Raw genomic sequence first — 12,733 nt, 5'->3', positions numbered from 1 at the left:
TCAGATTGGAAGTTGTCTTGAATGGAGTGTGATATGAGGACATGTTGCACCCAAAATTGCACGCTCTACAAGTTGTACACTTAGTGAAACCTTTCTTGGTAGGCATCCAGGTAATGACTTTTTTGATTTCAGGGGATACCTTATCTAATCTTGTGCCCATAGTGCTGCTTCTTCTAAATGTGATCACTGGTTTAGCAGCTATCCTATTTTGTAAGATATTGTCTGTCAGTACCACAGGCCAATGCTTGTTAATAATAGACCTGATCTGACGTTCCTCTCTATTGAATGTTGTAATTAATCTAGGAGTATCAATTACCTGAACAGGGCTATCAAGAGTAGTGGTATTAGTGCTTTCTTCTTCAGAGAAAAGGCTACTTCTAGATCTAGTTTTGGCCTTCTCTTCTGCTTCCCTGATCATTTTAGTGGAGTATCCTCTATTTTTTAATCTGGTTATCAAGTCAGATTTACATTTTTCAAATTGCTCCTCATTGCTACAGATTCTTTTTATCCTTAGGATTTCTCCATATGGGATACTAGCAATGAGGTGCTTTGGATGCGAACTGGTGGCATGCAAAGTAATGTTACCAGAAGTGGCCTTCCTGTAGAGTGTGCTCTCGAGGTTGTTATCATGGACAAAGATCTTGATATATATATATATATATATATATATATATATATATATATATATATATATATATATATATATATATATATATATATATATATATATATATATATATATATATATATTTTCCTCCCAAGCAGTAAACACCACAGGTTGACGAAACTGTGTGCTGGCCAAAGTATTTTATTTTCAGTCACCTGAGGACTGACTAAAAATAAAATACTTTGGCCAGCACACAGTTTCGCCAACTTGTGGTGTTTACCACTTGGGAGGATAACATATAATAGAGACCCGGCTTCAGAGGTCTTGACGCGACGAAACACCCGCTAGTTTGGTTGGCGGCAGCAATTTCCGAAGTGAGGAGGAGTTGAAATAGATATAGATATATACATAAAAATGGCATATGTAAGGAGCAAAGCAAAGCATGAATTCTTTTGAGACATGCATTTTTACAAGCAATTTATGATTATATGTAAAACACAGTCAGTCTAAAGTGTGTTCTAAAGAGAGATGTGTGTTTGGGATTAAGCATACCAGTGATGTAAATCTAGGGCAGATTAAAAATATGCAGCAAAAAAAAGGAACAGCAAACTTTTAAAAATCTGATTGAAAATCGTTCTCCTAGTTTATAGTGCAGGTTCTGTGGAACATAAGTTGGATACGGGTCACTGGGTGATCCAGATGCTGATTTCTGTCCTAATGTGTGTTTGCTGTCATCAGTTCGCATATTCGATGGACCAGCAACTGGTTGCTCATCTTAGGCACTCAGAATATGAACAATTAATCGAACCACTCATCAAGTGTTGCATTAAAAAGTACCACCATGTGAGACTGATCTATCAAAGTCAGCATCCTGTAGAAAGGGCAGATGCATTGCCCGGCATTGTCTCTCGTTCTCTTGCAGTGATTGCAGCATATCGTTCATATCAAAATAAGACACAGGGGCTGTTCCAGATGCAGGTCTAAAATGATTTCCGTTGGACAGTTTGTGCAACAGAACACATAATTCACTTGTGTAGCATCCATTTGCGAAAGGATAGCATTTGGAAAGCCAAGAATGTCCCAAATAACGTGCCTGAGTCTCTCTGTATCATGGTTCATCTGGATATGTGTACTCCATGTTTACTTGTCAGAACAGGAGAAAGATGACAATACCTTCAAACAGGCTGGAGAACAAAGAGTGGAAAGATGATGACATCAGTTAGAATACTGCTTCAAATTTAATCACCAGACCAGATCGAATGATCTTAAAAAGATGCCACCACCAGTTGTCAAAGACAAATTGACATTGTTTGCCCTATATCAGCAAATTGCGTTGGTCGTGACATATTACATGAGTCACGACCTCTAAAGCAGTTCTGACTGCAGATTATATAGTTCAGCCTCAGAAGTCAAAGGGGCTTCTTTTTGAAGCAAAACGGACAATCACTTGTTTAAGTTGTCAAAACGCATGTCCTTCATATCAATACTGGGCCAAGGGATACTTCTAATTATGTTATGAGGTTGCAGGTACTTGGTCCTTCCAACTCTGTATAGTTTACAAAACAGTAATCACATATGGCTGGCCGAGTTCCAGTCCACAGCAAGTAATATTTGTTAAAAATAAATGAGACCCATTATTCAGCAGTGCATGGTGTGTGGGTATGGATGAAGTAAGAATGACAGATAAAACACAAATTAACCCTGGTATCAAAGTGCTACACATTCCATGCAACAATGTAGTGTCACACAGAAAGGAGTGACCCAGGTGTTTTCTGCAATTTGCTGTACTGATATATACAGTGTCATCTTCATTTTCATTTGAACACGTGTAGGAAAAAAGGGAATTTTCATGAATGTAACAATTGTGAATTGTGCTTGGTTTAATACCAGCTCACAGATGTATATTCTTGACAGACAATTGAAATGCTGTAATCGGTAAATAGATTATACCATGTATTAATAAGGTCACTGGTGGTGTGCCACTAACTTAAAATGGTGCTTCTTCCATCAATGCTCAACAGTGTATATGTGGATTTTTTTTCCGTGATAATGTTAAATTGTAAGGTACAGAAATGGCTGTTTCATTTAGAAGTTGCCAAGGCACAAAACCTGACCTATGCCTAATTTAATTGCATGATAGCTCTTAAGTGAGATTGTTCATTTTGTAATAACCTCAAATCCCCTTGAATTAGCTCTTAGGCAGTGGACAGAATGTGGTTTAATGAGTACACCCTTTTAGAAAGTGTGTGCATTCCATTGTCAGTAACTTTGAAGACTGCTTGCAAATTCTTTCTGCACCTTATTTTCTGAGGCTATTTTTAACTCATTGTAATTACATATATTCCTGTTGCCAGGAGCCTTTCATATCTAGTAGGATGTGGTCTTAAAAGGAAAAAACCTTAACTAAAGAAAAATGTTCTTCCACAACTGAAAGAGTGGAATGTTCCAGCCATCGCTGGCATAGCTTACCTACACTAAATGTAGTGACTGTTACAAGTATTTGCTTGTTATAATGTGGATCGAGACAATTAGATCTAATCTGGACAGTTTATTAGGCATTATTCTGTCTCCTACTCCTGGTGGTGTGACTACTTGAGTATAATTTGAATAAAGGGTATAAAAGTACTTGGGAGGAAAACCTGTTGGAGGCTTTCTACCTTGCTTGGTTGTGCATAAAGCTGTTAAGATATCTACGTTCTAACAGTCTGAATTCCAGCCTTCACAGCTAAGTCGGCCACACAGTTTACATTGGTGTGAATTACATCACGCTGATGGCCCAAATTGTGCATCACTTGAACCAGCGGAAGCTTATCTTGTAAGACAGCTACCTTTCCCTAAAGGTGTTTATTCTTTTTTGATTTTCCCTTTGAAGCTGTGAATCTATTAAAACGCCAATATTGTAAGTCAACATTGCAATCTTGAACACAGCAGGAAGAATCACACACAATGAGTGTGGGGACTGACAAGTCAGCCTTTTGTAATGCAAGTAACAGGGCATGAAGTTCTGCATGTTGGACAGCGCTATCACCTAGAATTTTAGTGTGGGTGCGCTGTGTAAAGAATTCCCTATCTTTCACTGCCCCTTGCATTGTTGTGAAGGCTGCGGAGTACTTACATTTTGTTCCTCATCAGACCCTCATCAGAGCCATCCATGTAAAATAGGCTATGATAAGACTCAATGTGCAAGGAAGTTGGAGTTGGAACAACATGTTGTCCATATTAGAAAAGCTGAAAAGCTTGTGCACGTAGAGTAGGATCAAAAAAGAGGCTCACTGCACCCAACTTGGGTGTAGGGCATGAGCATTAGGAATGCCTGCCTTGATGGCTGCCTCTAGTGCCAGAAAGGGGATACTACAATCACTCGTTTTCCCTGAGCCATAGAGCGCTCCTTCATAATAGCCGTCTGCAAAGCCGCAAGAATGTTTTCAATGAAAGCAAAACATACTTTGGCTGGGAAATACAAGTGAGACTTCTATGCAATATGAACAGTCTATTCCCTCATTGTAGGTCACATAGGTATAACCTAAGTGACTTGGTATGTCTCTACCAGTTTGGTATTACGAGGCGCGGCCGGTACCGGTCAATGCGGCAGGGAAGGGGCAAATCAACAGACAACAAGATAGAAAAAATAAAATAAATAAAACCACTTACCTTGTGCTCGCCGCATCGCTGAGTCGGCGATGCGACAAGGGCAAGGTAAGTGGATTTATTTATTTTATTTTCCCATCATCTGTCGACTTCCCCCACCTAGGTCTTATTATCTATGGTATGTAAATATTGAGTCTCTAGCATGTATGTTTGTAGAGCGCAAGGAATGATTATTTGTCTACTGTTTTATTGAAAATATGGGAGAAATCAAGACATACAAGGGTTTCACTCACTCAGCGTAGTGTGGCATGTAAGTCCATCCAAAGTTCAGAAATCCCAGAAGGTACTGCCACTTATTCAGTATGACTGGAGGCTGCAAGGTAGCACACTTCTTAAGCGAATCAGGACCTAAACCCTTGCCTTCGCTGGATAACTCATACCGTAGGAAGATCACTGTCAGGTAGGCAATCTTCAATTTATTGAAGTTAACCCTCTAAACGTGTGATAATTAGGTCACAGCTCTGTCCACCCTAGTCAGGTACACATCTAAATCATCATCTGTCCGATAGATATCATCAGTTTCTAAGTTGGATGGGCGTGTGGTTACATTTAGCATACATTTGTGATTCATTGTTACTGTGAGCCACATCTGTTTACCTTTTTTCTTATTGACATTTTCATGAGCAAACTTTCACGCTCCTTATTAAAAAAAAATTCAAAAGTTGATCTTTAAATAATACTTGCATGGCCAAAGCAGCTTAGGCAGGGTGTCTTTCAGGCCTGCCATATTAACTTGATTTCATTCCACTTATTATGAGTTTCTGCTTTAGAAAACACAAACACATTTTTATTTGAAAATAATCACACTAGTTTCAAGTACTAATTCATGGTATATATTTAGCTGTTCTGTAAGGCACTGGTTGTCATCATGCGATAACCTTGTTGCAATACTTGTAGAATTACCAAAGTGCTGCAAAATAAACAGACAGTGAAACATTGAGTCCAGCAGGATAAGGTGAAAACAGGTGGCTTTCATTCTGGGATTAAGGCCAAAACCATCAGTGCTTTATATTACGTCTCCTCCTACGCACCCCCACCGCCAAAAACCCCATTGCTTTTCACAGATTACTCTGAATTGATTTATGATTGTTCCAGCTCAATTTCATAACTATTATCCAAAAAATATGTGCATGTCATTTCTGCTTCTCCTTAATAAGCCTTTCTTAGCAGTGATAACACTTGAGTACACAGCATCACAGAATTTAACATCATGCTACAAAATCGATCACCACACCACATAATTCAACTCCAATGCATACCACTCCACGACACACAATACCACTCCACATAATTACATCCACAACACACAATTTCACTCCACAAAATTCCACTATACTCAATACCACATAGTTACTAGCCACATAATTCCAATGCTCACCATGCCACATAATTCCACTACAAATAACTCCACTCAACACCACACAATCCAATGCCACAAGGTTCAGCAAAAAACAATTCCATTCCAAACGACGTAATTCCACACCACATACATCCACACCACTCCATAACATATAGGTAGAAGACATTAAAATTGACGACGTCACTAGCTCTCAAATTGCCAAGACCTATTGGCTTTGCCAATTCTTGTTTTATATGGGGAGACTTTCGTCATCCTTCACCCTGCAAGCCTTTGTATGGTTGTTCTTTTGAAGAAGGAGTAGGTATTTTTTGCCGAGTAGGTACTTTTTTCCATCTTACTATTATCTTTATCTTGTCTGCAGTCTGGCTATTCTATTTCTTACAAGCAGTGCTACCAGGTTCAATGTGTCTAATGTAAGCAGTGCTCTTTAGATGTGGATTTTGACAGCACAGTTGTCAAATAGACCTATTGCTAACAATATATATAGAGTGGTCTTCGGGTCTACCCCTTCCAACCATTGGCTTTCTTCGACAAGCATCTTTCAGCCATTGACTTGAGACTTTGGCAATCACATCTTAGCAAAGCCATGTGAAGTGTTTATCTTTCACCTGATGCTATTAGCTATTTGGCCATATCAGCCCACCACCACTTGAGGGGGGTCTTCTTTACACTATAGCCCTCTCCCTTCGCTCCTGCTGACCCTCTCCTCTGTGTCTCACTCTAGTGTACTAACACTACGTGTTAACACATTAAGCCCAGACCTATTGGCTTTGCTAGTGCTTATTTGAGATCTGGTGTGGTGGTGCACCGATCATAGCAGAGTACTGTATACAATACACACTGAATTGCTTTGTGATTGTATCAGAGAGGTATGAAAGCATCATTCCGCGGGAATGGAGAATGCTTGAAATATATGCAAATTCATTATCAGGTGTTTTCATTGGTGTGTAGCTAGTGCTTGTGGAAAACAAGCACTGGCAGCACAAATAGATCCATCGCTTTGTAAGTGAATGTCTTTCTTCATTGGTAATTACATAGGGGTCTATTAGGATGGCGAGCGTATCGCCACCGCCCTACCGGCGGTGGTGATCCGTCTGCCAAAATACCCCACCGGATGGCCTTTTACCCCCCCCCCCCGCCACATTAACATGGCAGGGGGGTACCGCGGCAGATGAAAAGAAGTTCTGCCGCTTTTTTGCCGGTAGGCAATCGTCCCGATTGCCTACCGGGCGGAAAAGGCCTGCAATATGGTGACAGTGCCTTGCAGGCACCGCCAACCATATTACTATGATGGGGGTGTAATGCCTTTCCATGGCGGAGACTCCGCCATGGAAAGACATGCAGTGCTTCCTTTGGGGCCCGATCCAGGACACCAGGGGGGTAGGGGGTGGGTGGAGGGTGGGGCCTGCACTAACATTGGCCTGCACTATGTTGCAGGCACAACATCCATATATTTCCTTGTGGTAGGTGCTGCTTACAGCACCTCAAAACACAATGTAATATGCGGGATGCCACCACCACAATGGCAGTGGCATCCTAATTGCCAGTGCGGGACAGTAGTCTGCCCGCCATTCTAATAGACCCCTTAGTATGTGATTTACTTGACTCATGCTAACTTCTGAGCGTATTCTGAACATGGTGAAGCTTAAAAAATTTACATTCATCCATCCATTCATACATTCATTCATGGGTGCCAGATTGCTGAATCGGTGAATGTAAAAATCAATCAAAATATGGTTGGATGGATCTGTGAATGATTGGATGCTTGGATGGCTCGACGCATGGATGAGTATATTTGAATCTAAGAGTGAATACAGGGTTAGGTGGCTTAAGAGATGAGCGTAATACTGGAGGGATGAACATGTGAGTGAGTGTGCTACAGCAGGACTCCAAAAATAAATTCTAAATTAACATTGCCATTTCCCTGAAACCTCAGAACACACATTCATTCAACAGTGGGGACCATTACACTGCACACTTTCTCTGTTCATTTAACTCGACTTCAGGGATTTGGTGAAAGAACCAGGAGTCCTACCAGAACATTGGCGGGTGTCTAAACCTAGTTAACTATTTATTATTTACACCTATAGTTTAAAACGATTTACCATGGTTTTCATTAAACACCATTTTATTCAGACACACCACCATAGTGGCAATTGGTCTGCTAGAACGAAAATCAGGCGTAGGAAAATACAAGACCAGCTTTAATTCTCCATTTATCTAATTTTTATTGAAGCAAACTTTTTGTATGTCTGACATTTAGGAATTTATTAATTCTTTATTCAGTAAAAATCTTTAACTTTATTTCAAAATGATCGTTTTATTTAAAGCTCGGAAAATAGACATTTATTTCAGAAGTAAATGTAAGGTTTAGCAAAGGACAGATAGTTCCAAATTCATTCTCTCCTAACATCCCAAACTAAACCCTCATCTTATCCTTCCAGTCCTGCAAGAAAACAAGCAAAATCAAAGAGTTCTTACAGCCAGGATTCGATCTGTAATCCGGCAGCACTTTGCAAGGAAATCGGAAAGAGCGACCCCTTCTAAGCAAAATCAGGGGGTTTTATACACTAATTTCCTAACTTAATCTATCTAAAAAGTATCTAACATCACCAATTCAGGTTCTGATTGGACAATTTGGGGTGGGTGAGCATCTCCTCACCATTACAACATCATATTCACGGTGAATCAGCAAAATTATAATGCTGCATTGTTTCGGACAGTCTTTGGCCTAGTCACTTCCTTGTCTTGCAACTTTGGGTTTCGTTCCCACGTTTAGAACATTCGAGCGTCCATGTTTTGGCAACCATCCTGGCTTCCAGGGCAAGGTAGCCTTGAACCTCCCATCCGAGCACAGGCAATTCATTCTCGCTTGCAGGCTTTGGGCACGCATGCGCAGTCCAGCACTTGCTCGCAGTTTACCCGAGCAGCCATGTTTCTTTAGGCCTCAGAGGCCACTTTTGGAACTATCATAGCAACAAACACAAATTCATGTTAAATATGGAACTGAAGCCCTTCTGTTTACCTCCCACCATACTAATATTTCCCCATTAGTTATTACCTAGCAGGTAAGCCACATAAATGCATTTTATACTCACATATCCGACGACTTTCTGGCAAAAAACGTATACAATAAGCACATTTAAACTGTGTTTATTTATATTTAAGCTATGCATTAGTTCACATCACAATTACAATACATATTAGTTAATTATATTACTCCATTCAGGCAAAATTAGTATTCCCACGTGTATTTATGTGTGCAACTTATTCTATGGTTGATTAATTTACCACAACACACAATTAATAAAAGTTAACATTATGGAACATTGATTTCACGAGGGGTACACAACATTTTGCCTTTACCACCTCGCTCCATCAAGTGCATAGATGATAGGATGGTGCAGCAAAAGTTGTTAATCACGCTGCAGGTGTTTGACATATTTGTTTTTAATTCATAAATGTATTGCTCCCTTAAGGCCACCTAGTCAAACTGGAATTCAAATTGAGCCCTACACACGTACAGCACAGGAATCACACAGACCCAGTAAGAAAGGGATTGAAGGACAGTCCCATCTGTGTGGTAATGGAAGATCAGTGTGCCCTCCTTGGGCCCACAATCAGAGATGCATAATCAATCTTTACATGCAGGTGCAAACTGTGACAAATCCGTTTCCATTCCGCAAATCTGACTTCATAATTTCCAAAACGTTTCACCTTGAGGGCCAAGCGCCAAAATATAAGCATGTGAACTATGTCAGAGCTACCCTTAGGAATACTCTGGAGAAAGGAGTACACCCCCTTAGCACTTAAATAAATACTGCTCATGCAATCCCTACATTACCCTATTCAATGATAAAAACACAGAGCAGATCCAGTAAACTGCCGGGCGGCGCTGGTTTTTGGCTGTGCTAATGAGAACCGTGATGCTGTTTAGCGCCAAAATCCGTTGTTGTAAAAATGTGCTATTTTTCCCATCTCTGGTTTTTGGTGGACGGATCTGATTTCACAAAGCCAAAATTAAGGTTCCTATTTTGTCTACTAAAATATAAAGAATATAAACTTTGATTTTTACTTCTACCAAAAAGCACTTAGTCCATCGAAAGGGAGGGGACCTACTTACCAAACCTTACAATTATGCAGCATTGCGCCGATTAGACAAAATGCAAACACTGACTCTATGTTACCACAGACTAGACTAACTACAGAAACAGTCAAATGGTGCACCCTTAGAAATATGTATAATAGTGCTTCTTGCACAACCACGTAAATGTGGCTTAATTGAGGTCCTAGGGAACTTTTGGTGTTCCAGTCCAGAACAATTATTTTTAAAACGGCATTTTGATTACGTGATTGATAACGTGCATTTTTTTCTTTTTGAAGTTGCTCCCAGTGACCCCAGCAACATGGTCTCGCGGAATCCAAAAGTAGGAGGTAAGGTGTGCGCTTTATTTATGTTTACAATATCGTCGTTATCGAAAGGTTTCTTGCAATAAATGTTCTTCAGCCAAACAAGAACGTGCACACCTTCAGTCATTGTGCAATCATTCTCTCTTCCATAGACAACTCCACTGATCCCAGCGAGTTGGGACCTGGAACTCTCCAAATGGACAGTAAGCATTTCATTTTGTGACTCAGCTCCAATATTCATTTCCTTTTCGCTGCCTGCTTCTGTGTTGCTTGTCCCAGCATAACAGACCCAACATCATGTACAGCAACGATTCATGAGCCAAGTGCGACTCTCGTCAACCTTGGCTGGTTGTGAATGTGCTGCAGAGAAAACAAGCATTGAAAGCAGCCAGTAGGAAGGCTTTGAAATGCTAATGTGTGCAAACAAAGGCAAGCACGAATGCTGTCTGTAGGAATTAGCCCATTAAAGCCATCCGCTGAAATACTGTTTATTATACCATTTTCTGATTTATTCTGGTGCTTTGTGCTGTCTGCACGACTGGACGAGCTACGACAGTTAATGTGTTGCTTTTTTCTTTTTTTCTCTATTTTCTCGAATAAAGAGAAAGTTTTTAACTGAAAAACTCATACATTTTTGTTTTGGCTTACATTACACCTCACTCTGCCATTACGTGCACCAGGGTACTCTATCATGAGCCTTTTGAGTGGAACAATTGCAAGGTTTTTACCATTACCACTTTTTAAAACAATTTTATTTTCTATTTGAAAATATTCCTAATATCTACAAACAGCATCCTCAACTCCAAGTAGGATTAATCATTCCATTATGCTGGCATGGGTTCTGAGTGACATCACAAACAACTAAAGCTTTGCTCACGTTGTCAATATGATATAGTACTCTTCTCTGTACACGATTTAGGGGGAAGGAGGGTGATTCACAAATACATACATAACCTTACTGATTATGTATTCTCTGTCCTCTAATTGGTTCATAGACCAATTATAAGAGCCAGTTGAAGTATCTGAGCCTGGTCAGGGCCACAGTTGGGCGCCTGCCACACAACAAATTATATAGCCTCGGAAGCTTCAATGACACATTCTATAAGTCTTCCTTCATCTTACTGGTGGTCCAACTGGCAAACTCCTTCTTACTCACTCTGCACGCCCAAGAGTCTCTGATGGAGTAAAAATGGGGCTGTTGTTGAAACTAGATTAAAATCCACAAGACCACGGCCCATACCTTCCCATAGCATTGCTAAACATTGATGATACATTTTACACTAGAATCTTAGTAGCTCAACATCACTGTATGGCCTACTTTAATATCACATTACTAGTCAGACATTATTGGGGGAAGACAGGCTTGGGGTAATGTTGGGCTAGCTGTTGACACGCTGTCATGCTGAGCAAGATATACAAAATATGTCACCTACATCGCTCTATACCTAGCAGGCTTTCGACGGGGTTAAAATGGCTGTATAAGTATTAGTTTAGACCCTAGGTCAAAATGTTAAGATAATTGGTGAATGCACACCAAATATCACTGTCCAGAGGACGAAAGCAGGGATGTTCCCTTTCCCCACTTGCCTGTCTGTCCAGTTCACACTTCCAATGCATTAAAAGGAGAGGGGCCATCACAAGCTAGCTGTATAAGCCCTGAGACCTCACTGTCACATTTTATTGAGTGAAGTCTCTACCTTTTCAGATATTTCAAGATTTACGGTCAATTCTCCCAAGCCCACTGGCATTGGTGCTCTTGACTATCTTAGAGGAAGAACGAAAGCACATAGCCTTATTTACTCCGCAGGTACACATTACATATTTTGGAGCCTTCTTTCCCATGGAGCCCATGCTCTGTGCACTAAATATTCCCAGTGTACTAAACATCCTACATAAGTACTTATATAAAAAGGGGACATCTGGAGATATGGTGGCTGGGTAGAGTAGTCAGTGGTACGTTAATGATGTGCCCTAGTTACTGTACATTCTTCAAATGCTTCCACATTTCGTTACCTTTTCCACCATTTGGTTGGTTCAGTAGATGCCTGTTGGACCCGGCCCTTTGGGCAGGTTCACCCTGAGACTTTTTGCTTTTTCCTAGCCTGTTTCTGGAACCTGGTGGTGGTGATTTTAGGCCTCTGCGCACTTTTTCACTGTGGTACAGTGTAAAGTGCTTGAGCTCTCTGTGTATGTGTGGTGAGTGACCTGCCCTCCCATAGGAATGAAAGGGGAATATGTATGCCCATGGTAGTTCCTGATGTGTGGGAAGTGCAGGGGCGAGTTTGGTATGAGAGAACTCGTGAGACTGAATGCTGCGAATTGGTATATGCGGCATGATTGTGTCTAGTCTAGAAGCGCCACTTTTAGAAGTTGGCATATTTGTGTAATTTGTGTCTAGCGTGTGATTGGCTGGTGAGCCTGGGTCTGTGTGCCCGCCCCCCTCCTACCTGCGAGGAAAGTGTTTTTAGAGGCTGTGTGGCTCCCACAGTGGGTGCAGTTTGCTCCCAAGGGTCAGTGAGGACCTTGTTGCAGTTTCTTTGATGATTCTCCAGCTGCCCAGCAATGAGTGGGCAGCTGCACCGTTTAGGCGCAAGATGGAGAGCGAGTCCCTGAGAGGGACAGAGATGGCACAGAGGTGCCCGGCCAGTCACAGCTGCGCAGCACTTAGTGCCAGCTGCAACGTTTAGGCCCTCGTGATTGTTTCCAGG

At 41.0% G+C, this 12,733-nt stretch overlaps 1 protein-coding gene across 5 annotated transcripts in view; it reads left to right on the top strand.

Annotated features, from left to right (window-relative positions):
- OC90 (otoconin 90) overlaps window positions 1-12,733 on the top strand; it is a 521,593-nt gene that overhangs the window by 363,464 nt on the left and 145,396 nt on the right. For 4 of the 5 annotated variants that reach the window (XM_086967045.1, XM_086967044.1, XM_086967043.1 and 1 more), the window contains 2 exons: window positions 9,999-10,049; window positions 10,178-10,228. In XM_086967045.1, the coding sequence (XP_086823171.1) occupies window positions 9,999-10,049; window positions 10,178-10,228 (102 nt within the window). The remainder of the gene's footprint in view (window positions 1-9,998; window positions 10,050-10,177; window positions 10,229-12,733) is intronic. The other variant, XM_086967046.1, reaches the window with a different exon arrangement.

The sequence above is a fragment of the Lissotriton vulgaris genome, chromosome 4_1 (genome assembly GCF_964263255.1).
Source record: "Lissotriton vulgaris chromosome 4_1, aLisVul1.2, whole genome shotgun sequence".
NCBI lineage: Eukaryota > Metazoa > Chordata > Amphibia > Caudata > Salamandridae > Lissotriton > Lissotriton vulgaris.
This window is presented reverse-complemented; position numbering and strand designations above follow the sequence as displayed.